Here is a 27,907-nt window from a genome sequence, read left to right on the forward strand (position 1 = left end):
TGAACTGTGAGATCATGACCTGAGCTGAAATCAAGAGTTGGACACTCAACCGAGCTACACAGGTGCTCCTCTTTTTTATTTCATTCATTTCTGCTTTTATATTTTATTTCCACCTTCCTGCTAGCTTTGAATTTAATGTTCTCTCTTATATTTTATTAAAGTGGGAGATGATATCATTGACTTGGGACTTTTCTTCTTTTTCTATTTTAGGTATTCTAAGGCTTTAAGTTTTCCTCTAAGTGTTCTGTGTTGGATGTATCCCCATAAATTCTGGTAAGTTGTATTTTCATTATTATTCAATTAAAAATATTTTTCTTGTGACTTATTCTTTCACCCAATGATGACTTAGAAAGTGTGTGGTTTAATTTTCATATATTTGGGGTTTTCTTGTTATCTGATATTTTTTTTTTTTTTAATATTTTTTTCAACGTTTTTTTTTATTTATTTTTGGGACAGAGAGAGACAGAGCATGAACGGGGAGGGGCAGAGAGAGAGGGAGACACAGAATCGGAAACAGGCTCCAGGCTCCGAGCCATCAGCCCAGAGCCCGACGCGGGGCTCGAACTCACGGACCGCGAGATCGTGACCTGGCTGAAGTCGGACGCTTAACCGACTGCGCCACCCAGGCGCCCCATGATATTTTTAAAATTACTACTAAAGTTTACTTAGTATGGTTTTCTTTCAATTTGCATTCATTAGTTTATTATCTTGCAAACTAGTAATTCAGGTCATTTATTTTAAGGCACAGTTAAAATTTTCTGCTCTGAGTTACAGAGTAAAAAAAAAAATCTGCCATTTTAAGTGTTAGAAGTTCAAGTTGTCTTTTCTAGAGATTTTCTTTTTTTTTTTTAATTTTTTTTTAATGTTTTATTTATTTTTGAGACAGAGAGAGACAGAGCGTGAACGGGGGAGGGTCAGAAAGAGGGAGACACAGAATCTGAAGCAGGCTCCAGGCTCTGAGCTGTCAGCACAGAGCCCGACGCGGGGCTCGAACTCATGGACCGCGAGATCATGACCTGAGCCAAAGCAGGACGCTTAACTGACTGAGCCACCCAGGCGCCCCATCTAGAGATTTTCTTTTGTTTTGAATTTATATAAATGTTTATTAACCTTTATAGTCAAGTTAAAAAAGAGTTCTGTTGAATTTAGGAAAATTTATAATCTAATTCATTAGTTATTTAATTTGGAGATAAGGTAAACTAATTTGTTGAGAAAACATTTCATAGTCAGAACATGGAAAAATTCTATCAAACTCTCTTGAGCAAGCTAGGGAATCCATTTGGAGTTCATAGCCAGATTTCTATTTCTTTATTTGCTCTTTGTTTTCTGCAGTAATTGTGTGGTCAGACTGTGGCTTGAGCTAAAGATTTAACTTTAAAGTCCTTCCTGGGGGTCGGCAGCGGGGGGTGAGGGGGTTGCCTGGGTGGCTCTGTTGGTTAAGCACCTCACTTTGGCTCAGGTCATGATCTTAAGGTTTGTGAGTTCAAACCCCACATCTGCTCAGCCTCCACTGTCAGCACAGAGCCTGCCTCAGATCCTCTGTCCTCCTCTCTCTCTGCCCTTCCCCTGCTTGTACTCTCTCAAAAATAAATCTTTAAAAAAAAATGTAAATAAAGTACTTGCTGGGACAGGGCAATCTCCTTTATATTTTGACCTAGCTCATTTATACCATTCTGTGTGGCTATTTATTTCGAGATGAAAGAGAAAAAATTACATACGCAGAACACTTCAGATTTCTCATGTATTTACCAACAGGAGGACACGAAGCTCCTGATGAGCTAGAAGCATTAATTCCCAGTACAACATGCATTTATATAGTTTATACAATTGTTGTAAATACTAAGAAACCCTTTCTGGAAAGTCCTTAATCTTTGCTTAAAGCCATATAAAATCAGTATAAAGTTTTTTTAATTTTTATATAAGGAATTTTTTCTAGCCTTGAGATCAGACATATAACATTGTATAAACATAAGGTGTACAGCATAATGATTTATGTATATATTACAGATTACCACAATAAGGTTATTTAACACAAGCCTCCCTCCATAGTTACAGTTTTTTTGCATATGGTGAGAACTTTTAAAATCTATTCTCTTAGCAACTTCCAACAATATGATATAGTTTTGTTAACTATAGTCACCATGCTATACATTACATCCCCACAACTTATTCATCTTACAACTGGAAGCTTGTACCATTTGACCATATTAACTCATTTATCCCACCACCCACCCCTGGCAACCACTAATCTGTTCTCTGTGTCTATCCAGTCAGTTTTTTAGATTCCATATATGAGATCATACAGTATTTGTCTTTCTCTGACTTATTTCGTTTAGCATAATGTGTTGAAGATCCAACCATGTTGTTGCAAATGGCAGATTTTTTTTTTATGGCTGAATAATACTCCATTGTATATACAATTGACCTGTGACCAGCAGAGGTTTGAAATAAATATATAGTACTGTATATTTATTTTTAAAAATTTTTAATAAAAATATACAGTACTGTAAATATATTTTCTCATGATTTTCTTAATACTTTTTCCCCAGCTTTGCTTTATTATAAGAATACACTACCTAATATACAAAATATGTGTTAATCAACTGTTTATGTTATCAGTAAGGCTTCTGGTGAACAGTAGGCTTTAGTAGTTAAGTTTTGAGGGAGTCAAAAGTTATACACAGAGGAAGCTTTAGTGTTTTCTCTGTATAGTATCACATCATCTGCAAATAGTGACAATTTTATTTCCTTACCAATTTGGATGTGTTTTCTTTTCTTCCCCTGCCACCCCCTTTTTTCCTTTTTCTTATCTGAATGCTGTGCTTAGCACTTCTAGTACTATGTTGAATAAAAGTGGTGAGAGTGGGCACCTTTGTTTCCTTATATTAGAGGAGAAGCTCTAAGTTTTTCACCGTTGAGGTTGATGTTAGCTGTGGGTTTGTCAGATATGGCCTTTGTTATGTTGTGGTATGTTCCCTCTGAGCCCACTTTGTTGAGAGCTTTTATCATGAATGGATGTTGAATTTTGTCAAATACTTTTTCCGAAGTTATTGAGATCATGTGATTTTTTTTTTTTTTTTTTTATCCTTCACTTATTTTTTGGAATAGTTTAAGGGGAATATGTTTTAGGTCTTCTTCTTTTAAATGTTTGGTAGAATTCACTAGTGAAGCCATCTGGTCCTGGACTTGTTTTTATTGGGAGTTTTTTGATTACTGATTAAACTTCCTTACTAGTAATCAGCCTGTTTAGCTTCAGGCTTTTGTTTTTAAGATTTTATTTTTCAGTAATCTCCATACCCATCGTGGGGCTCAAACTCGCAACCCCGAGATCAGGAGTTGCATGCTTTTCCGACTGAGCCAGCCAGGCGTCCCCGGGTTTATTCTTGATCCTTGCGTACAGCTCCCCCAAGACTTTCAGGCTTCAGCTCAAGTGGAGGTGTTTACTTGGTCCTTCTTACTTGGCCAGCTCTGATCTCCATTCTTTTTCTTCTACTCTGGAGAATCTGCAAAAATTCTTTTCAGATTCTAAGGCTCTTAAAATATTTTATAGTTAGCCTTTTGGCCACTCAGCACCTGATTTCAAATCAGAAATCACCTCAAGAATAAAATCATACAGGGGCGCCTGGGTGGCTCAGTCGGTTGAGCGTCCGACTTCGGCTCAGGTCATGATCTTGCGGTCTGTGAGTTCAAGCCCCGCATCAGGCTCGGTCTGTGAGTTCAAGCCCCGCATCAGGCTCGTGCTGACAGTTCAGAGCCTGGAGCCTGTTTCAGATTCTGTGTCTCCCTCTCTCTCTCTGACCCTCCCCCGTTCATGCTGTCTCTCCCTGTCTCAAAAATAAATAAACGTTAAAAAAAAATTTTTTTTTAAATAAAAAAAGAATAAAATCATACAAATATCAGAGTTCCCAATATAGATTTCCCAAGCCCTCTGTTATCTTGTCCCCACAAATCCTCACAGCTTTCATCTTTTTCCCATGCTGACAAATTTATATGCACGTGTGTGTGTGATAAGTCAGAAAGAGACAGAGACAGAGAGACCAAGACCTAGATATATAGATGTTATTTATTTCTGGAAATTCCTGGTCATTGCAATGAAATATTTACAGGTGATAGGATTTCCTACTTGAAAAATCTATGAAGTTTTAGTTAAAAATTACTAAATCTACCAAAGAATTCAATCCTCAATATTATACAAGGATTTGGTCAAATAGTGTTTTGATTATATACTCATGATAGAAAAGTAAACAGACACATAATTTTTGTCTTATGCTTCAGTATGTATGAAAAATAAAAGTGCACATGTATGTGCAGCCACTTCACATTTATTCCTGAATAATGAAAGACACATATAGCAGCCTTTTTATATCAACAAAAATTCAAAAATAAATACCCTTGAATAAGGAGATAATTTTAAAAATTATAGCCATACAACAGGGTATTTTTTATATGACTTGTAAAAATATGTCACCAGCAAATCATAGGTATATTATAAATATATGTGTATACACACATACATAAAAACCCATATTTCTGATATGTGTATTCAAATATAACCATACATACACATCACCTTCCCCTATTCTTTGCCTTACTATGTCTGTGTATGTGTGTGTCTCCATTTGTGTGTTTAACCAGTAGGGGAAAACAGGAAGGGAATCCTTGGACAGAGCAGCAAATTCAAGTTTTATCTCATGTTATTGCCTCTTGCTAGAATGATCTTCTGTTTTCTCCCTACATGTATATACTTATACATACACGTATACACAAACATGCATCACACACGATTTTTTTTTTTTTTTTTTTTTTTGAGAGATATTGAGCACAAGCAGGCAAGGGGCAGAGAGAGAGGGAGAGAGAGAATCCCAAGCAGGCTCCAAGCTCAGCACAGAGCCTGACATGGGGCTCGATCTCATGACTGCAAGATCATGGCTTGAGCTGAAATCAAGTGGGATGCTTAACCAACTAAGCCACCCAGGTGCCCCCCCCCAATTATTTTTTAATAATTATTGGGAAAAAAACAAATTGTACATGCCAAACTATCAAGAGATTATTCCCCTGGAGAGCTAACTGGAGTAAGAGACGAGCAAATTTTATATATTTAAAAAACTTTTTTAACTCATAGGATAATTTTTAATATTCAATATGACATTTGAAGTCTCTTACATTTGGTATACACTGCAGATGAGATACAGCTTAAGATCTCACAATTACAAAAAGAATTTTATTGGAAAGTGAGTTTTTGTTCCATGTGGGGAAATCTGAACTGAATCTGAAAGGATGAGGAAAATTAGAAGAGACAGGGTCAGGAATGTCATACAGCTAACACACAGGACAGAAAGCATCTGGCTTGTTCACATGAGGCCTGACCTTTCTTCAGACTGGAATGAAGCACAGCTTATATACGGGCGGTGCAGCACCCACCCCATTGACAACTGGGGCAGTTTCAAGGTCCTTTGGATCAACCACAGATTTCAACGTAAAATGCTGTAAAATGTTGGTCAGTAGTAAAAACAGCTCCATGCGGGCCAGGCCTTCTCCAATACAAACTCTCTTTCCTAAAAATGACACATAAATTAAATACTCATTTTTTTTCTGAGTCAGCACACAGGGAAGAAAATAAATATATTAATAGACTAATTAACCTATGCCTTCTTTTGTCTACACTGAAACCTGGTTACCTTCATTTCCTCAGTACGTTTCTGTGGGCATGTGTAAAGGCCAGGGCAGGTCACCACAAGATGGGCCACTTTGGCATAAAAATTATTTTTAGTTAAAAGCAATCAAAACCCAGCAGATTCAAGAAAAGCTCCTTACCTCTCCCTCAACTTCCAGCTTATACCAAGAAGAGAGCAATTAACAGAGATTCTTCTTTACCTAAGAAACTTCTCTGCGTAACAGGGAGACCTTTGTTTTTGAAACATCTCTCACCTTCCCGCTAATGGTGTTCCTTCCCTCTGAATCCCCAGACCGCTTCCCCTCTCCTTAGCTCAGGATGTCATAGAAACCTCATGTTGCCTGACTGTATTTGAAATTTCATGTCTGTAGATTCCCCATATCTATGAAACTAAATTTGATTTTCTCCTCTTAATCTGTCTCATGTCAATTTCACTTTTTAGTCTAGCTGGGAAGGACCTTGAAAGGCAGAGGAAAATTTTTCATCTCGGACACCTGGCCTAGTTGGTAGTACACTTTAACACACTGGATGCTGCTTGTCACAAACATAGCTGTGGCTGGGAGATCCTTGGGACATCTGACCTAGAGCCGACAGAAGGTAAGATTTCCTACCATGTCAGTCTCCTGGAATCTGAGGAGTCTGATAGAGCAAGAACGGTGAGAGTCATTCTCTCTTTCTAAATTCAGATTAGCAGGAGAAAATACTTGTGTAACTAGGTCCTTGGGCTTAGCAACTCTTGGTAAATTTGGTAGAGCACTCTTTTGGAGGAAATAGATTAACCAGAGATAGTCTTTGTTTTCCTTGTTTCTTTTATGTTGTTTGTCATAAAAAGGAATTAGCATAGGGCAGAAAGCAGGCATAGGCCCTATAAGCCTGCTGCTTAAAGGACATCTTGGAAACCAAAGCTGCAAAACTGGTGGGTGCGGGTCGAACACTTAAAAGCTGTTAGAGCATTTGCCACCTTAAGAAGGTTCCTGTGATAGGATAAATTGGTCACAGAACAGGTTAGATTAACACTTGGCCACCTGCCAACCTCAAGGAAACAGCTGTGTAATGAGGTACACTTGAAAACAACACAAAATCCCCAACTCTGTGGCACATTCCTCTTAGGAATGAGTGTGGCTCCAAGACACCCAAGATTTAGCTGAAAGAAAAACCAGATAGGGTTTTTCCCTTTGTCTTGTTCATAGAACAAGCTCCTAAGAGCTTGGCTTTGTGAGCAGTGAGAATATGCTCTTTGGTCTCCACCATCTGGAGGAGATACACCTATCCGGGTGCACCTTAATGTCCAATTGAAAGGAAGAGGGATAGGAGTCTCTCTCTCTTTCTGTCTGGCCATGCCAGCTCTCAAGGGTGTTTGTCATGAGAAGTCCCAGCCCATAGGAGCCTTTATATTCTCAACCTTCATTTCTTGTTAGTGCTGGAAACTCCCATTATAGGAGCACATGCCTAGTGTCACGGATTATTGTCTTTGACTGGAAGCATCTCAAGATTTTGTTGGAGACCAGCAATGAAGGCCTCTGCTTTCTTAGATTAATTATGGGAGTAAACTTTTGGATCATGAGGGCTGTGTCATCTATGCCCTTTCTCTGGACACCTCTTGTATCTTTGGTTAAGGCATTAAAAGGCTTATTGGCTTGAGTTGCTCATAACAGATCCTACTCATCAATGGCCCGACGACAGATCCTTTAAATTAGTTAATGTTTGAAAAAAGAAGAAAAACATTTTAAACTTAGTTGAATGGCTAGCCTCAGGGATTCCCTTGATAAGATGAAAGAAGAGGAACTAAACTTAAAATAAAGGTCCACATACAACATAAATTCCCCCTAAAATGCCTATTTTAACTTCCCTTTCCCTGTAGGATTTACAGAGAGCACTCCATCTCTACGTTCAAATTCTACAGGCTGCTCATGTAATTGCTGAAAGCCAGGAAAGGAATTTAACAAAAGCAATAAGGCTCACTTTGCTTCTACCTTCCAGGGCACTGTAATTAGTTTGTGACAGCTTCAGGCATTCCTAGGCAATGTACTTGGCTAGTGTATCCTAGACCCCCAAGGCAAAAGAATTTGTGTCCCCTGGACAGCTGTAAAGCTTTTAAATTATCAAGCCCTTTTAACCTCTACTTTCAAAGGACCCTAGCAAATTTAGAGAGAAATTAAAAAGATTAATCACTAGTCACAACCCTCCCTTCAGAGAGGAAACATGACCAAAATTTCTCCTAGGCCCTCCTATAAATGATCAGGGAAAGGCCAATATTCAGGGACTGTTAGAAGCCCAGATTAAACTGTGCAACCAGAAAGAAGGCTTTTGTTAAAATGCTTCACACAGACTTTACAAAGGCATGAATCTTTTGATTCCCATTTTAATAAAAAATCTGCCTGATATAAAAAAGCAAATTTAGTTTAAAAAAGAAAAAGGGCCAATCCCGTGATATTCAGGCTGTAATCCAGTCCTTTGAGGAATTAGAAACAACTCTCTTTCAAAGCTCTACAAAACCAGAGATGCAACTCTAGAAATAAGTCAAAGCTTACCTCTCTTTACCAATCCCCAAACCTGGTCTATTTCTCTCAAAATGTTTACAGATACTACAGAAGATTACAATTTGGAACAATATTGTTTAGGACTTAAAAGAATAAGTACATTTTAAATAGTAATTACACTGAAACTCTAAAAAAAAATTTTTTTTTTTTTTTTTACCTTCTCTGTCCCTTGAAATTATAAATTTAATGTCTTTGAACACAGCCCACAATCACCTGAGACTGAAAAAAAAGCAAGAGGTGGGGTAGGGTGACAGTGGTAGGGGAAGAGGACTTTCCAAGTACAAACTGCTAAAATGCCTCTTGTGTTCAGACTTGGAAAAAACTTGGATACTTTTCTCTGTGCCTTTGTGATGTAAATTTTCTACGTTTATCATCTCTAGGATGTAAAAGCCTTTCTTTTAAATACAAACTTCAGGGGCACCTGAGTAGCTCAGTTGGTTATCTGACTTTTTTTCTTTTTTAAAGTTTATTTACTTTGAAAGAGAGAGAGCATGGAGGAGGGGTAGGGGCGGGGGGCAAGAGAATCCAAGCAGGCTCTATGCTGTCAGTGCAGAGCCCAATTCAGGGCTTGTCCCCACAAACTGTGAGATCATGACCTGAGCTGAGATCAAGAGCTTATGCTTAACTGAGCCACCCAGGAGCCCCAGTATCAGACTCTTGATATTGACTCAGGTCATGATCTCAGTCATGAAATCGAGCCCCACATTGGGCTCCATGCTGAGCTTGGAGTCTGCTTGGGATTCTCTCTCTCTCTCTCTCTCTCTCTCTCAAAATGAAAAAATAAACATTTAAAAAATAAATTTGTAAAAGAGCTCCATTTAGTTGGCTTGAAGACAAGTACTTGTAAGGATTGGGCATTCTAAAACCCAGGAAGAGAGAAACTAACCTAAATATTTTTCAAGTTTATGTGATCTCAGAAAATATTCAATATTAAATTTTTTAATGTTTATTCATTTCTTAGACAGACAGAGACAGAGCATGAACAGGGGAGGGGCAGAGAGAGAGGGAGACACAGAATGTGAAGCAGGCTCCAGGCTTTGAGCTGTCAGCACAGAGCCTGATGTGAGGCTCGAACTCACAAGCTGTGAGATCATGACCTGAGCCGAAGTTGGATGCTTAACCCACCAAGTCACCCAGGTGCCCCGAAAATATTCAATATTAAAGCTAATTTAAAGTTGTTGGTTTAGAGTACCTGGGTGACTCAGTTGGTTGAGACTCTGACTCTTAATTTCAGCTTAGGTCATGATCCACAGGGTCATGGGATCAGGCTCTACATTGGGCTCTGTGCTCAGCATGGATTCTCTCTCTCCCTCTCCCCTGCTCACATGCACTCTCTCTCTCAAAAAAAAAAAATTGTTGGTTTAATTAAAATAGCCATGTCTTTAGAGTTATCAGGATTAAATATAAAACTTTTATTCTGCCTATGTTTACTGAAAGTCAAATAAGTCCATATTATAGCTTACAAAATTTGTCAGGAAAAAGAAACTTAAAATAATGGTTGACTTTATCTAATACCTTATAAAATTTTGTGGCTAGTCTCAGCATAACAGTTCAAAACAAGTAAATAGATGTAGGGGTGCCTGGTGGCTCAGTCAGTTGAGCATCTCACTTCAGGTCATGATCTCACAGTTCATGAGTTCTAGCCCTCATTGGGCTCACTGCTGTCAGCTTGTCAGCACAGACCCCGCTTCAGATCCTCTGCCCCTCCCCTACTTGTGCTCTCCCAAAAAATAAATGTTAAAAAAATAATAAAAATAAATAGATAGAAAGATAAAATAGTTTACAGGTAAACTTTTTATTTTAAAAATAATAAAAATAAATAGATAGAAATAAGATTAAATGGTTTGTAGGTAAACTTTTAAAGGGCTACCAAAATCTTCAGTAACCTGAAGTTTTAAAGTTTGGCTAAGTTAAATGTTAAGTTAAATTCATTGAATATCTAGATCATTTCCAAATAAGATAAAATAATGAAACATTAAGTACCGAACATAGGTTTATCTGTTTTTGTTTCTTTTTTAAAAAATTTGTTGATTTATTTTGAGAGAGAGAAAGTGAATGTGAGCAGGGGAGGGACAAAGAGAGAGAGCATCCCAAGCAGGCTCTGCAATGTCAGTGCAGAGCCCAATGCAGGGCTTGATCCCATGAACCATGAGATCACGACCTGAGCCAAAATGAAGAGCCAGTCACTTTACTGACTGAGCCACCCGGGCGTCCCTCTATTTTTGTCTTATTACAGAGAAACTAAAGATAAATTTGGGTCTGTGAGTAAACCTGGTTTGTTCTTTACTGAAAGACTGTACTATGATGAAGTACATGTTTCTAAGTTACAAAATGTATTCACAAATTTGCCAATCTAAAAAACACTGGTATTATAGTTCACTGTGAAAGTGAGGTACCTCCGTCACAGACCTGCTAATCTGTGACACCAGGCAGGCACTCCTGTAATGGGTCTTCCTGGCACAAACAGGAAACAAAGGTTGAGATGACAAAGGTTCCTATGGGTTGGGACCTCTTAAGAACTGTCATGGCCAGAGAAAGACTTGGAGCCCCATTCTATTTGGCCACCAAGGTACACCCTGTTAAGTGCATCCTCCAGATGGTGGAGACCAAAGAGAATATTCTCACTGGTCACAAAGTCAAGCTCTTAGGACAAAGAACAAGACAAAAGGAAAAATCCTATCCTGTATATGTGCACTTTAACAGCTTTAGCTAAGTGTTGGGTAGCTTGGAGCCACACTAATACTTGAAGGATGTGCCACAGGGTTGGGGATTGTGTGTTGTTTCACAGGGTGCCTTTTTCTTGAGGCTGGCAGGTGATCTGTTATCAATCCAACCTGTTCTGTGACCAACTTATGCTATCACAGGAGACTTCTTGAAGTGGTGAGTGCTCGAACAGATTTTTAAAAAATATATTTTATTTTTTGGAGCACCTGGGTGGCTCAGTTGGTTGAGCATATGCTTTTGGCTCAGGTCATGATCTCATGGCGGGTTTGTGAGTTTGAGCCCTGCATCGGGGTCTGTGCTGACAGTGAGGAGCCTGCTTGGAATTCTCTCTTTTTTAAAAAATTGTATTTTTTAAGCAAAATCCACACCCACCATGGGTCTCAAACCCACAACCTTGAGATCAAGAGTCACACACTCCACTGACCAAGCCAGCCAGGAGCCTTAGTTCTAACTTCTTTTAAGTATTCAACCCACGTCCACCAGTTTTGCAGCTTTGACTTCCAAGAAGTCTGTTAGCAACAGCTTTGACTTCATGTACCCATTAACATAGGGCAAAGTTTGTAGGACAAGTGACATAAAAGACACTAAGGAAAACAAAGACCATCTCTGGGGGGAAATAGATCAGTTACCGAAGAGTATCCTACAAAACTCAACAAGAGTCGGTCCCTAAGCCCAAGGAACCAGCCCTACAAGTATTTTCTCCTATTAATCTAAATTTGGAGAGAGAGAAAAAGGACTCTTATCGTTCTTGCTCCATCAGACTTTGTAGATACAGATTCTCAGAGACTGACATGCTAAGAAATCTTACCTTGTGCCAGCTGTCCTCAGGGACTTTTGGCTATCATAGTGTGTGGGGTGAGCAGTGTCCAGCGAGTTAAGGTGTCCTGCTGACACACCAATTGTCTGTTGGGGAGCAAGAATTTCCTGTCCCCCTCAAGGTCCTCTTAGCTGGACTAAGAATCAAATTGACATGAGACAAATAAACAGAAGAAAACCAAATTCAATTTCACGTGTGCAGAGAATCCACACAGACCTGAAAATTCCAAAGATGATCAGGCAAAATAAGGTATTTATGTCATCCTGAACTAAGAGGGTAGGAAAAAAAGAAATATTACAAATCAGCCACAAACATACTAACTAATCACTAATCCCCAGACTGGCAATTTCAAATGCTGTCTAGAGTCTAGTCATTCCTCCAGTGGAAATAGCCCTCCATTCTACTCTGCCTGCTCATATTTTCTACATCATTCTAGATCCAGCTCAGATATCATTTCTTTTATGCAAAGTTCTTTGATGTGCTCAGAGCATATAACTCATTTCTTTATCTGTTTTCCATAACACTAGTTAATGCTTCTAAAACAGCACATTTCAGATGAAATTATAATTATTCACCTATCTCACATACTGGAACATAAGTTCTTAAGGTAAGGCCTCAGATCTTGTAATGACACCCACAGTGTCAGGGCAAAAGCAGGTCTGCAAGCCCTGTGACTTGAATAGAAATCTCAAGGAGTCTCATTATGCAGTAATGGGCTCAAAATATAGGAAGAAAGGTAAGGAGTAGTAAAGCAGCATCTTGCTTTGAGATAATCTCCGGGAGTTGCACATAATCCTGGGACCACGATAGCAAGGGTTGCTTGATACTTGTTTTTCTTAGATATTCAATCAGGAGCAAATCTCCTATTTTTGTCTCTGTTTCAATTACTTCTACAGGAAAGGCCTGTTACCCTCGTGTCTTCCTCCTGTTTCTCCTTTGGAATGTGCTGAATATTTTCCATTTCTCCTGCCTTCCAGCTCTCTTTTGTGTTTGTCTTTTATGCCTACTCTGTGTTCAGGAAGGTGATTTCTATAGATGCATAAACTGAGATGTTAGTTCCCTTCTGGGTTCTGAACAAATTCAGAGCATTGGACATTGAAAAAGTCAGAGTATTTATTCCCTTAATCCTACCCTGTCAGGCTATAGTTCAGGCAGTGGTTGTATCGCTTTACTATAGACACATCTCCCGTTGAGGCAGCCACCCTTTCTTTCCTAAAGGTCTATTTGGATCCCAGTAATGCCCTCCTTCCCTCATCCTTTCCAATTTAGGATGGTAACCTCTTCCTGCTTATGCTAATCTCTGAGTACTTTATAGTATCTTGTTATTTACCTTAATCCTACCCACCCTCTGAAAATCGTCTCATCGTTACATTCTCTTTAATTAGCCTTTTTGAGTATGCCACCTGTTTCTTCCCAGGACACTGACAAATTAAAGGAAGATACTCAAATTTCCATTACCCTCTGCTCCTGCCCCTTTATAGGAATCTCAGTGGTGGGTCCTGGTGCCAAACTTGGTGAGGACAGACTTCAATTGAACGAGAAATAACCTGGGCTTTGGGAGTGATGCCTCTAGCCTCATACAAACGACAATTTGTTCAGTCCAGAATAGCCTCCATGCAAAGCCTTCCTCATCTCACTGACCCCTGATGCATACATAAATATAAATATGAAGCTTGCTTACCTGCTGAAAAAGCCAGGAAGTAGTCACTCTTCTTAAAGTTGCCACTTTCATCCAGGAAGTGGCCAGGATCAAACTGATCTGGGTTGGGAAACTCTTTCTCATCATGCAGGACAGAAGTCAGAGATGTTAATATGGTTGTGCCCTGATATAAAGAGAAACAGATAAACTGGATTATGATGAAGGTCATGGAGCTTGAAATCCTTTTGTTTTATAGATGAGGAGACTGAGGCACAGAAGTGATTTATTTACTCCATGTCACAGAACAAACTAATGACCAACCCTAACAGGTTTTAAATCATGTAATGGCAGTCCAAAGCACCGTTAACACACTCCAAACTTTGTAGCCGACACCAGCACTTGCTTTTCAGAAAACTAAGGGAGCTCCCTAGAGTGCACTGTTGACCAATGGATTTCAGTATTGTCTCAAGGTGCTGATGCCACTGAGAATGAGGTCTTCAAAACTCTACTTGAGTGGCCATATTCTTGAAAACCCTTCATCTTCCCATCAAAATGACAAACTTAGGGGTGTCTGGCTGGCTTAGTTGGCAAAGTGTGGGACTCTTGGTCTCAGGGTCTACGGGTTCTGACTTTGGGCAAAGAGCTTACTTAAAAAACTTTTTTTAAAGGTAACAAACGGGTAAGTTTGAAAGAGCTATGCTGTTTCAATTGAATTGTTGCATATTATTGTAGAAATGAGAGAGCATTTCTGCTTCCTAGTAGGGTGTTCTTAAACTCATAGATACAGTGCAACATAATGACTTGGAGGTTAGTTTTCAAAATCAACTGAATCTTTGGAAGACAGTATGGTCAGTCCTAGAATAGGCTTCCATATAAAGTTAGTTACAAAACACTTCTCCTGGCTGGTGGGACCATCTACTTCAGACTATAACAGAATAACTCCTTTGGAGTTGTCCTCACGACTAACACGAATATAAATCCAGAAAAAAAAGTATATAAAGAAACAGTTCTCTGGCACTGAACAAGAGGCAATCCAGGATTGTGATACTTCACTAAAGAGAAATTAGGTAGACCCTACAATCACTCTGAATTTCTGCCTGACAACACTTTCCTCCTAAGAGTTCAGGGAGGAGAAGGTCAAGCAAAGTGCTACTCTTTTTTGAGCTAAGGAGACAGAGATAAAAACTTGGCATCTAGAATTCATGAAGAAGGATACAGGCCAAGAAGAATCTACAAATAGGATCTCAAAGGTATATAAGACCTATAACCTTATAAGACTCTGTGAGTCCATGATTATGGGTTGGGAGGCACAAACACAGGAAACTCCATGAAGCCTATCAGGGTACGACTGCTTGAGAACTGCAGGTGGATAACACATGTTGTGCAGTGATAGAGGAACTGAGGTTCCAACCCAGCTAGGATGGAGAGAACTTTCTTAGCACCTCAGATGCTAAGGCAACCCCAAACTTCTAAATTGTTGGACTAAGGAACTCACATCAGACTAAGGGCCATGCACAAAGACTAATTTCAGAATTGAAACCAATCCACAACGAAAGAGTTATAGTAAGCCTCACAGACTGAAAGCCATCTGTCAGTAATTTAGCTTCCTGCCAAAATAAAAGTCAATGCTCTTTAAAGGAAGACAGCATAATCCAGACTCCCCACAAGGCATCATTCAAAATATTAAGCATATAATAAATCATTAAACATGTGAAAAAAGAAATGTGACCCAAAATTAAAGAAAAAAAATTCATAGAAACAGACCCCATAATATCCTAGTTGTCAGATTTATCACATTAGAGCTTCAAAGCATATGAGTGTATGAGTGTGTGTTTAACAGACACAGAACAGTCCATCCAAAAGCAACAGAGTACATGTTCTTCTCAAGCACATGTGGAATATTCTTCAGGACAGATAATATGTTAGTGCACAAAATAAGCATTAACAAAAGGCAGAAGATTAAAATCATATCAACCGTGTTTTCTGACCACAGTGATATGAATCTAGAAACATGAACAAAACTGAAAAATTCACAGATTTGTGGAGATGAAATAACATGCTACTGAACAACCAATGAGTTAAAGAATAAATCAAAAGAGAAACACATACCCTGAGAGAAATGAAATGGAAATACAACATACTGAAGCTTATGGGATGCAGGAAAAGCAGTTCAAAGAGGAAAGTTCATAGTAATAAATGCCTACATCAAGAAATATGAAAAATCTCAAACAACTCAACTTTATGCCTCATGGAACTACAGAAAGAACAAATGAAGCCCGAAGTTAGGAGGAGCAAGGAAATAACAAAGATCAGGGTTGAAATAAATGAAATAGAAACTAAAAGAACAATAGAAAAGATCAATGAAACTAAGAGCTTGTTTTTTGAAAAGAAAGATAAGCAAAACTGACTAACCTTTAGTTAGTCTCACTAAGAAAAAAGAGAGGACTCTATATCAGAAATGAAATAGGCTATTACAACTGATACCACAGAAATCAAGAGAACATGAGACTGCCATGCATAATTATACACCAACAAATTGAACAACCTAGAAGATATAGATAAATTCCTAAAAACATACAACATACCAAGACTGAATCACAAAGAAATAGAAAATCTGAACAGACCTATTACTCTGATTGAATCAGTAATCAAAACTCTCTCAACAAACACAAGTCCAGGACCAGATAGCTTCACTGGTAGATTCTACCAAATATTTAAAGATGAATGAATACCAATCCTTCTCAACTCTATGTAAAAATAGAAGAGGAGGGAATACTTGTAAATTCATTTAGTGAGTCCAGCATAATCCTAGTACCAAAACCAGACGAGGATATCACAGGAAAAGGCCAATATCTCTGATGAATAAAGATGTAAAAATCCTCAGCAAAATCTTAGCAAACTGAATTGAAGTACAATAAAAGGATCATATACATAATCAAGTGGGATTTATCTCGGGGATGCAAGGATGGTTCAACATCCACAAACCAATGTGATACACATTAAAAAATGAACTATAAAAACCATATGATCATTTCAGTAGATGCAGAAAAAAGCATCCGACAAAATTCAACATTCACTTATGACAAAAGTTCAACAAGTAAATAAAGAGGAAGTGTACCTCAACATCATAAAGGCCATATATGATAAGACAACAGCAAACATCATACTCAATGGTGAAAAGCTGAAAGCTTTTCCTCTAAGATCAGGAACAAAAGAAGGATGCCCACTCTCACCACTTGTAATGTTTTTTTGTGGTTTTTTTGTTTTTGTTTTTTGAGACAGAGCATGAACAGGGGAGGGTCAGAGAGAGAGGGAGACACAGAATCTGAAGCAGGCTCCAGGCTCTGAGCTGTCAGCACAGAGCCCGACATGGGGCTCGAACTCACGGACCGCAAGATCATGACCTGAGCCAAAGTCAGATGCTTAACCAACTGAGCCATCCAGGCGCCCCCACTCTCACCACTTTTATTCAACATAGTATTACAAGTCCTAGTCTAGAGCATTAGCAAGAAAAAGAAATAGAGGGCATCCATACAGGAAAGAAGTAAAACTGTTACTATTTGAAGATAACATGATATTGTAGATCTAAAGACTCTACCCAAACTGTTAGAATAAACTGATACAAAATCAATACACAAAAATCTGTTGCATTTCTATACATTAATAATGAACTATAAATTAAGAAAACAGTCTTATTCACAATGGCATAAAAAAAATCTAGTAATAAATTTAACCAAGGAGGTGCAAGATTGTACACTTAAACCTGTAGGACACTGATGAAAGAAATGGAAGAAGACACAAATAAATGGAAAGATATTCTGTGCTCATGGACTGGGGAAAATTAATGTTAAAAATGTCCCTATCACCCAAAGCCATGTATAGATTCAATGCAATACCTATCAAGATTCCTATGGGATTTTTTCCAGGAATAGAACAAGTAATCCTAAAATTTGTATGGAGCCACAAAAGATCCTGAATAGCCAAAGAAATCTTGAGGAAGAAAAACAAACCTGGAGGCATCAAACTTTGTGATTTCGAACTCTGTTACAAAGCTATAGTCATTAAGACAGTATAGTATTGGCATAAAAACAAACACGGATAAATGAAACAGAATAGAGAGACCAGGAATAAACCCATGTATATATGGCCAATTAATTTCCAACAAAGGAGCCAAGGTATACAATCAAGAAAAGATAGTCTCTTCAATAAATGGTGTTGGAAAAACTGGGCAGCCACATACTAAAGAATAAAACTAGACCCTATCTTACGCCACACACAAAAATTAACTCAAAATAGATTAAAGAATTTCACATAAGACATAAAACCATAAAACTCCCAGAAGAAAACATAGGCAGTAAGCCACCTGGGCAATGAATACTATGAAGAAAATCCTGTGGGAGTCTAAGCACTATTACATATAAAATTGTATCAACAGAGTAAAAGGACAGAAGCATGTAGTCAGAGGGTAAGATGCCTGGGTTATGACTGTGCCATGCCTGTAGATGGTGATCTATAATCCTACTATTGTGATGGCTGATAACCTGAGATTCTTAAGGAGTAGTACAGATGAAATATCTCTCACCTTAGGAATGAGGTATTCTCTGAACTTAGTGTCCTGAGTCACTGCATGGGGCAGACTGTTGGGGACGAGGTCAATGAATCTCTGGATCTCATGTACCACAGCATCTGTGTAAGGCATGCGGCTCCTGTCCTGCATGCAGGGGCTCCGGTGTCTGCCAACCACACGGTCAATCTCTTCCTGGACTTTAGCTGGCAAGATAGGAATCAGAATTTATGTGAAATGGAAATGCCTTTTGGCTTAATCTTCTTAATCATGGTTACATTGTGGTAAGAGATTGGGCGAAGGGAAAATCACTTATGGTTACTACCATAGGGGGAAAAAAAAGAAATAATTTGTTTCCTGGCAAATTGGGATCTCATTAGAGACTTAAATATATGTACATATAAAATATAATTGTACCATGAAATTCAGCTCTGATTCTCTGTTTTGTGTACTTTTGTTTGACAACTCAAGGATCTATGATCTTGAAGGCTCACTACAGACCATGCTGTTTAACCACTTTGTGTATGCCAGTATTTTTAGAAAAAATTTTTAAACTTTATTTATTTATTTTGAGAGAGAGACTGGAGGAGGGGCAGAGAGGGAGAAAAGTGAGAATCCCAAGTAGGCTTCGTGCTGTCAGTGTGGAGCCTGATACAGGGATCAATCCCAGGATTCGTGAGATCATGACCTGAACCGAAATCAAGAGACGCCTAACTGACTGAGCCACCCAGGCATCCTCAGTTTTCGTTTTAAGTACGTAAGTTCCAGGGGCGCCTGGGTGGCTCAGTCGGTTAAGCGTCCGACTTCAACTCAGGTCATGATCTCACAGTCCGTGAGTTTGAGCCCCACGTCGGGCTCTGTGCTGACAGCTCAGAGCCTGGAGCCTGCTTTGGATTCTGTGTCTCCCTCTCTCTCTGACCCTCCCCCGTTCATGCTCTGGCTCTCTCTGTCTCAAAAATAAATAAACATTAAAAAAAAATTTTTTTTAATAAATAAATATGTAAGTTCCAAGAGGGTAAGAACTACCCAGTGCCATAGATGCTTAATAAATAGAACTGAATAAGATATTTGATTCAGCACATAGTAACAAGAAGTTAACATTTAGAATGCAACATATGACAGGCATGCTGTACGACATATTACATTACTTTATAATTCATCAAAATAGGTCTATGTGTTAGGTATTATTTTATGTGTCTTAAAAATGAGGAAACAGGTCCATAAAAGTAAATATACTTCTCAAGGACACCCAGGTATTACGTGGTTTTTCTCATTTCCAAACCCACAATCTTAGCAATTGAATAAGATTACTGAAATTTATGTTATGTTAATTGAAATGAAATTTATGTAATTTATGTTAATGAGTTATATTTTTCCTTTATTTGCAAAATATATCATACATAGTTTAAGTAGGACTACTCATTAGTTAAAACAAATGTTTATTAACTTTTTCTTACGAGGGAGAGGCTCTATGAATGTTAGGAAGCATTATCATCTCCCTTAAACAGATGAGGGGCCAAGATAAGCAGAGAGATAGTCATGAGTCTGAGGTCACACAGCTACTTACTAGTAAAGTCAGAATCCAAAGCCACTGTAGTTAGTCTATAACCCATTTTCTCCAGTACCATGTTGCTACTTTGGTCAAATGGTATTTATCTACTACCTGAAGAAGGAGTCTTTGTTAATGGATTATGTGAAAATTCTGTGGTTTGATAGCTATCAAGAAAACTTAGGAATTTTAGAGAAGTTTGAAGCTTTACCTTCTCAGGTTGAGAGGCTGGATTTTTATCTAGAAGAGAGTGATTATAGAAAGTGGTTAGGAGCTACTTGTAAAATCAGAATGCTTAAAAGAATGGCACAGTAAGGGATGAAAATGGGAAGAAAAGAAAAATACAAATGGATGTGATGTAAGAAAAAATGAAAATGGAAGCAATGTAGAAATATTACACAAAAAGGGCTTTTGCAATGTACACAAGACTTAAAGGTTTGGAGAAAAATGTCATGGTATTCACAGTCATAGTCAACATAGGTCTAATAAGAGTTAGTGAAGTTATTTGGCTGAAAGCGTGTCACTCAAAGGAAATAGTGCCATTATATTGCACAACGTATGAAAACGGGAATTTTGAGGCTATGCTTGTAAATTGCACCATTTGGAAAGCAGTTATTCTTTATAATGGGAGGACAGAAGGACCTTCAACAAAGGAGAAAAATCTGGTGATGTCATGGAGAAAAGCTTCCTGAGATGTAACTGTACTAAGAGTGTCTTAATGTGCCAAAGCACAGAACACTATACGGTAGTGAAGGAAATATCCTCTGAGATTAGCACTCAATAAAAAAAAAAGGAGGAAAAATGGAAAGGTTGTATTTGCAAGAGAAATCATATTTGGGAGGAAGAATTTATTTGCCCAAAAGGGTATATTTGAAAAGAATTTATTTGAATAAAGTTTTATTTAGGGAGTCTCTTTGATAAAGAAAGATTGTAATTTTGTTGAGTCAATCCTTACACTGCAAATTCATTTGAGAAGAAATATCTTTTGATATAGGCTCCTGGGTGGCTCAGTCGCTTAAGCATTGGAACCTTGATTTTGGCTTGGGTCATGATCTTGCAGTTTTGTGAGTTCGAGCCCCACATCCGGCTCTGTGCTGACAGTGCAGAGCCTGCTTGGGATTCTCTCTCTCTCCCTCTCGAGGCTTCTCTCTCTCTCAAAAACAAATAAACTTAAAAAAATATCTTTTGACAAAAATACATTTATCTGGACATGGAAGGCATGTCAAGTGACATCTTTTTAGAGAAAGCAGAAGGCTGATCCTTTCAGATCCTAAGAAAACTCTGCTTATCGCATCTGTCCCAACACAAATCAGGGACATTCCACCATAGCAGGGAAAACAATGGCCTCTGCCCTTCAAATTTCTGCTGCTGTTTAAATATTTCATTATCTTTTTATACTATAATTGAATTTGAATTTAATTTATCCAATGACAGGAAGATGTACTAATGATGGAAATATTTTTTTTAATTTTTTTAATCTTTATTTTTGAGAGACACAGAGAGAGAGAGACAGACAGACAGACAGAGTTCAAGCAGGGGATGGACCCAGAGAGAGGGAAGCATAGAATCCAAAGCAGGCTCCAGGCTCTGAGCTGTTAGCACAGAGCCCGACGCAGGGCTCGAACTCACAGCTGTGAGATCATGACCTGAGCCAAAGTTGGACAGACGCCCAACCGACTGAGCCACCCAGGTGCCCCAGAAATATTTTTTTATTTAAATGTTTATTTATTTATTTTTGAGAGAGAACGAGCGGTGGAGGGGCAGAGAGAGAGAGAGAGAGGGAAAGAAAGAATCCCAAGCAGGTTCCACACTGTCAGCTCAGAGCCAGACTCGGTGCTCAATCCCACAAACTGTGAGATCATGACTTGAGCAGAAATCAGGAGTCAGATGCTTAACTGGCTGAGCCACCCAGGTGCTCCTAATGATGGAAAAATTTTCCTGTGCATTGTCTAGGCAGGTGAAGAGCGGGATAGTTGTCAGTGTCACCTTCTAATGTCTACCAGGAATTTCATTCTGCCCATCACCTGTGACCATACCTGTGACCTCTGGGTGCTTCAGCAGGAGCAGGAGTGCATACCTCAGGGTGGTGCTTGTTGTCTCTGTTCCTGCACTAATCACATCCCAGACAGTAATGATCAAGTTGTCCATGGTAAATTCAGACTGTTTATTGTGTTTTTCCTAGAAATAATGTGTTAGAATTACTTGATAAATGAAAGAGCCTCAGAGGTAACATAACTCAATATGACACCGTTATCTGGTGTGAGGGCTACAGTTAAAATATACTCAGAGTTATAAACTTCCAACAAGCCCTTTCTGATTCTTCACTTTCTCATCCCCTAGAGTTGATCAGTTCCTCTATAATTTCTTTGAAACATAATTTTTATCAAGTCCTCACTGCTACTCACTGTCCATTCTAGTATCTAATTACCTATTTTATAATGTCTGTTTTTCTCATTCAAGCCTCCAGAACCACCCATCCCCCACAATGCAGCTCTATTCCCAACCTCATCAGTCATCACACCCATGACAGTTGCTCAGTTACAATCAAGATCACCTCTCTGAAAGTTCCACACACTTGATCACTGCACTTACCGTTCCCTGGACCTACTTTATGTCTGTTCATCTAAGCTATAGTTTCTTCAAAACCTACCTCATCTGTGAAGATTTCCTAGTGCCACTCCAAAGGTAAGTCTTTCTAGATTCCTATCTGTTCCTGTGTTCCCTTATCTGTTACATCTTCCATTCTCAGAACTTACTTGATGAAGGATGATTATGTTGTGTATCATTTATCTTGAATGTGTGCGTATTTCAGTCTGTTCTCAAATTAAAAAAACCAGCTTTCACATGATAAATATAAAACCTCCTAAGTCACTTTCAGTGAGAATTTAGAAATAACTCGAGATACCCAATATGATTTGCACAATTATAGGTTATGCAAGCAATTAATACATCTTCAGTATATCCCAATTTCACTGGGAAGAACAAAGCTAATCCATGAGTCTCACCACCCACAAAGATAAAGGGTCACATTATACCTTTTTTATTTTGATCAGGAAGTAGTCAATAAAGTCTCGAGGGTTACTGAGGTCCAGGGATTCTTGGTGTTCTTTTATTTTTTCCACAATAAACCTACATTGGTTAGCAATGTTTTTAAGTAACACATTGTGACATCCTGGAAAGTGTATTAAAAGAGGAAAAGCATTGCAGAGCTGAAAGAGGAAAGAATCACTCATTAATTCACTCAACAAAGTTCTGTAGGCTCATATTATGCATCAGACACCGAGTTCTATGCTGAGTAGATAAAGGTAAGACACGCTTCCCTCACTAGAACATACTTGGAACTTGAAGGAGAGAGAACTGACAAAATGTTAGGAGTTAGAGTATGCACAAGTCACAAAGCAATTTCAGAACCATTTAATTTCCCAACCATAACTCTATGAAGGAATCCAGGAGTATATCGCCTCTTCCAAAGAAGAATACTAAGGTTCAGAAAGGTTAGTCAACCATTCTAAGACACCAAACTAGCAACAGAGCTAGAACCTAGTGTTCATCCCTGTTTACTTACACATATTTCTACAGCCCCCTAAAAAAGTTTGCAGGGCTTTTTTTTTTTTTTTTTTTTTTTTTGTAATTAAGAAACTACATCAGAAAAATTAATGGCTAAATTAGCTTATTTTTATTTAGGAGTTTTATACCTTTAAGAATGTGCACATTGCCCTTATTTATCTGTCCATTGCTAGTCCTAGAGTGTATGGACTCTGCTCTAGACAGTACTTCACAACTTAATACCGTTGTTAGGCACTGAAGCAATTTATTCAGGCTGGTAGCATGTATCCAACTAGACAGAGAATTGAGAAATCTAGATTCTGGGTCTAGCTCATTCCTTGCCTCGGCTAGGCCATTTTGGAAAATATGCTTAATATCTCTGGGTGACAGTTTCCTGGTCCAAAAATGAGTAGATGCTTTGTTCTCAAGAGTCCTTTCCAGGTGGAACACATCATAACCTTTTGATCCACACAGAATTTTAGTTCTTAATGATCATACAACATAAGATACTAACATTTTCTGACACTCTACTATAGTAAGACATATGTTTTACATCACCACCTTCTTCATCTATGGATATAAAAAAGGTTTCTCAAAAAAATGCCTTGCTATAATTGATGAACTATACTACATTTCTCTATTACTATATTTCATGTTTTAAATTTCATTTCAATACATTAAATTGATTTGATAAGTCACTAATTGGCTACAAATGATAATTTGATAAACATTACTTTAGCCATTTGGAAATAGGGCAAAGGACCAAGGTAGGCATGAGTGATAGACTACCTAGAAAATTATTTCCCATTTATTTATTTTTATTAAAAAATATTTTTTTTAATGTTTATTTTTGGGAGAGAGAGCATGCGAGTAAAGGAAAGGGGGAGAAAGAGGGAGACACAGAATCCGAAGCAGACTCCAGGCTCTGAGCTGTCAGCCCAGAGCCTGACGCGGGGCTCGAACTCACGAACTGTGAGATCATGACCTGAGCCGAAGTCAGATGCTTAGCCGACTGAGCCACCCAGGTGCCCTGATTTTTTTTAAGTTTATTTATTTATTCATTTATTTATTTGTTTAGAGAGATCGTGTGCAAGTGGGGAGGGGCAGAGAGAGAGGGGGGAGAGAGAATCCCAAGCAGGTTCCACAGTGTCAGCACGGAGCTTGACTCAGGGTTCGAATCCACGAACTTGAGATCATGACCCGAGCCGAAATCAAGAGTCAGATAACCCACTCAGTCACCCAGGTGCCCTGAAAATTATTTCCCATTTAAAAAGAACCTTGGCTGGGGGCACCTGGCTGGCTCAGTTGAAAGACCATGTGGCTGTTGATCCAGGGGTTGTGAGTTCGAGCCCCATGGTGGGTGTAGAGATTACTTAAACACATTTTTTAAAAAAACTAAAACAAGAATAAAAATAAGGAGAACGTTGACATTACCTGTATCCAGGAGTTGCTTGAAATTAGGAGGTTTTCATGAAAATAGTTTATCAAGATTGAAAATTTCTTATCATCATACTCAAAACGATTCTGGAAAACAACGGAGCAGATCACATTGCAGGAAGCACAGCCCAGAAGGAAAGTAGGATCACAGAGAGATGCTAAAACAATAAAAGTTAAAGGTTAGAGCACAATTTTCATATAAATCTTAAGTTGACTGTTTTAAACAATTAAGAAGGGTTAACTTCTGGGATTTTTTTTAAGTATAGGAATTCCCTGGACATGTGATCATCACTATAAACTCAACATGCCTAAAATTTATTGTGCTTCCCCAAACAAAGCTGTCTACTCCAGTCTATTTATTTCCCCCCAAGTGTTCTCCTTGGGGAACTCCCCAAGAGTTCCCCCAAGTGTTCCCCAAATAAGAGCCACAAGATAATTCACAAGAATTACTGGGCACAGTCTGGATAAGCATAGGTCGGAAGCATCCAAAATAATGGAACACTGTACTAGTCTGTTAATAATGTTCTTGATAAACATTTATAGATTAAACCTGTAAAAATATTTAATATATTAAGTTGAAATTTTGCAAAACCATATGCGTAGTATAAGCCTCACATCTGTATCCCTCTTCTGCCAGGTCTCCCACCCGTTCTTTGTTGATAGACATCAAAAGTCCAAATGACAGTCATTGAAACTCTATTGCCACCTCCAGAAATTTATTCCAAGGAAGAAAGAAGTGCAAATACTTGTAAAAATGGCATGTTTAATATTAATAGCAGGAAAAAAAAAAGGGGGAAACAACTTGTCTGGACAATATATAACATTGGTTAAAAAACACAATGCCGGGCACCTGGGTGACTCAAATGGTTAAGCACCCGGCTCTTGGTTTTGGTTCAGGTCATGATCTCGAGCTTTTGTGGATTTGAGCCCCGCGTTGGGCTCTGCTGGAGGCGTGGAGCCTGCTTGGGATTCTCTCTCCCTTTCTCTGCCCCTCCCTTACTTGCGCACTCTCTGTTTCTCTCAACATAAATAATAAATTAAAAAAAAATAATATTGAAAAAAAACCACCATGTAGAAAATAGTACTATAATGGGGCAGCTGGGTGGCTCAGTTGGTTAAGCGTCCAACTTCAGCTCAGGGTCATGATCTCTGGTTCATGAGTTTGAGCCCCATGTCGGGCTCTGGGGTGACAGCTCAGAGCCTGGAGCCTGCTTCAGATTCTGTGTCTCCTTCTCTCTCTGCCCCTCCCCTGTTTATACTCTCTCTCTCTCTCTCTCTCTCAAATATAAACATTACAAAAAATTTTTTAAAAAGAAAATAGTACTATTTCCTTAACAGTGTTCTTGAAAAATATTTAAATATTGAGGTTCAAAAACCATATATGTCTTATGATCCTGATCTTATTCCTTCTCTGCCACGACTCCTGTCTACCCCTTCGTCTTCCACCTCCTCTCCAGTCTGGCAAGTGCATACACAAATACACACACTGAGCCAATTTGTGCTACCGAGGCTCACTCCATTCACATCCATAATCCTCCAGGTGAGCTATATAGCAGCCCTAAGCACCGAGAAGGATTTGGCATGAATCCTAGTGCTGAACCACTCGTGCTTTTTTTTCTCCTGATTTTACTAAGATATGATTGACAGCACTGTGTAAGTTTAAGGTGCACAGCATAATGACTTGACGTATATATACTGTGAAATGTTTGCAATGTTCTCAAGAAGTTACTAGAGAAATTACTTCATTTTTCAAGTTATTGTGGCCAAAACTACTAGCTCATTATCCAAATCCCCGTTCTCCTTGCTTTTCTGTGCACACAGAGAACCACATCTCACACTGCGTCTTAGAGCTGGTATGGTCCTGAGACTGAGTTAAAGCCCATGGAATGTCTGCCATTGTCATACCTGGCCTACTGAAAACCTTATTTGCTCTTTTCTTTGTTCTTTGCTCCTTCTGCTACCCTGCAGAGAGATGAATCCTGGGTGACACTAGATGCCATGTGTTGAAGATATCAAGGCTCCTGTCAACCTGGTGCCTGAAAAGGCTATTGTGCCAACCCCTTCACTTCACTACTGTCATGTGAGCAAAAAGTAAACTTCTATGGTGCTTGAGCCATCAGATTTCTCTGTAGTCTATTTGAAAGAGCATATAGTCCTCCCAAACTATTACTGTTAAATACGTAAAGAAATACGAACCATTGGTTTTTGTTAATGCTTCCACCAGATACAAGGCCTCCTCTTGAATTCTGTCTTCAATACTCTTCTTCCCCATGCCCATATTCCGCAAAACCATGAGGGAGAAACGCCGAACTTGCTTCCACTGCTCTCCGTTGCTGAAAATAATTCCTATCAGAAAAAAAAAAAAAAAAAAAAAGGGAGGGATGCCTGGGTAGTTTAGTAGGTTAAGGGTCCAACTCTTAATCTCAGCTCAGGTCTTGATCTCAAAGTCATGAGTTCAAGCCCCTCATTGAAAAAAAAAAAAAGCCTCCTTAAAAAAGAGAGAGAAGAATGACCTCCATTGCCATCAATTCTAGCTGAGTCTTTATCTCAGCAAATGATAATGACACTGAAGCAGGAATGTAACTATGGTGTGGTGCCAGCCATAAGAATTCCAATGAGCCCTGCTTTACCTGCTTTCTGTTAGCCCAGCCTCGTACCTGTCAAGACTCTGGGTTTTACATGTTACTTAACTCTTCTTCTCCATCTATTAGCTCCTTTAACCTCAGAATAACTCTGTGAACCAAGTGTTTTGTCTCCATTTTACTGGTGATCATGGAGGCAAAATGCTAGCTCTGTGGACCACACAGCTAATACATCATGGTGACTCCAAGTTGTAGGTGAAATTTTCAGGGCTGATTTTTGTATGTTGTAAGTGAATTGTAGGAGAAGCAACAAAAAGAGTCAATTCTCAAGAGAAGGAGAGAGAGCACTTGTGCACTGGAAGGAAGTTCATGAAAATCTATTCCTCTGATAAGAGACACAGCCTCTGCCCTCCTCATTTTAACATTTCCCTTCTGTGTGTAATGTCTCTGCCATGAAATATGGTTTTAACACCAAGGAAGGTCAATACCAGACTTCTGGAAGCCAAGACAATATCAGGAGAAAAAACAATTCTCATAGGATACTTGTCCATAGAGATTTTAAAGAATAGTGTAGAGGAGGAAGTGACTCCATTCAGGCCTTATCTCTTTTTACAGGAACCCAGTGACCCACCAGAGGACTGGACAGTTTAAGGCCAACTCCAGAAACAAATGGAAGACAGTTCAAGTACTTAATATAAAAACCTTTTTAAATTTCTTTTTCTTTCTTCCCTCCCTCCCTCTTTCTTTATTTCTTTCTTTCTTTCTCTCTCTCTCTCTCTCTCTCTCTCTTTCTTTCATTGTTGGTCCCCTAGCAACAACTCAGTTCCATTTGGTT

The 27,907-nt window shown here is 38.7% G+C and overlaps 1 protein-coding gene and 1 long non-coding RNA gene across 2 annotated transcripts in view; one reads left to right on the forward strand and one right to left on the reverse strand.

Moving 5' to 3' along the window:
• Positions 1-114: 114 nt before the first annotated feature.
• LOC122202479 lies at positions 115-27,806 on the forward strand. The gene is made up of 4 exons (XR_006194688.1): positions 115-273; positions 21,968-22,192; positions 26,459-26,570; positions 27,688-27,806. It is a non-coding gene; the product is annotated as an uncharacterized LOC122202479 (long non-coding RNA).
• Positions 4,963-27,907, reverse strand: part of LOC122202477 (cytochrome P450 2C21) — a 37,855-nt gene continuing 14,910 nt past the window's right edge. Inside the window, exons 4-10 of the mRNA XM_042908866.1 lie at positions 26,687-26,836; positions 24,488-24,648; positions 22,543-22,716; positions 21,544-21,685; positions 17,977-18,164; positions 13,437-13,578; positions 4,963-5,555 (exon numbers count right to left, since the gene is read on the reverse strand). Coding sequence (XP_042764800.1) covers positions 5,374-5,555; positions 13,437-13,578; positions 17,977-18,164; positions 21,544-21,685; positions 22,543-22,716; positions 24,488-24,648; positions 26,687-26,836 — 1,139 coding nt within the window. The 3' untranslated portion in view covers positions 4,963-5,373. The remainder of the gene's footprint in view (positions 5,556-13,436; positions 13,579-17,976; positions 18,165-21,543; positions 21,686-22,542; positions 22,717-24,487; positions 24,649-26,686; positions 26,837-27,907) is intronic.

This window comes from Panthera leo, chromosome D2 (genome assembly GCF_018350215.1).
Source record: "Panthera leo isolate Ple1 chromosome D2, P.leo_Ple1_pat1.1, whole genome shotgun sequence".
In the NCBI taxonomy this organism is placed as follows: domain Eukaryota; kingdom Metazoa; phylum Chordata; class Mammalia; order Carnivora; family Felidae; genus Panthera; species Panthera leo.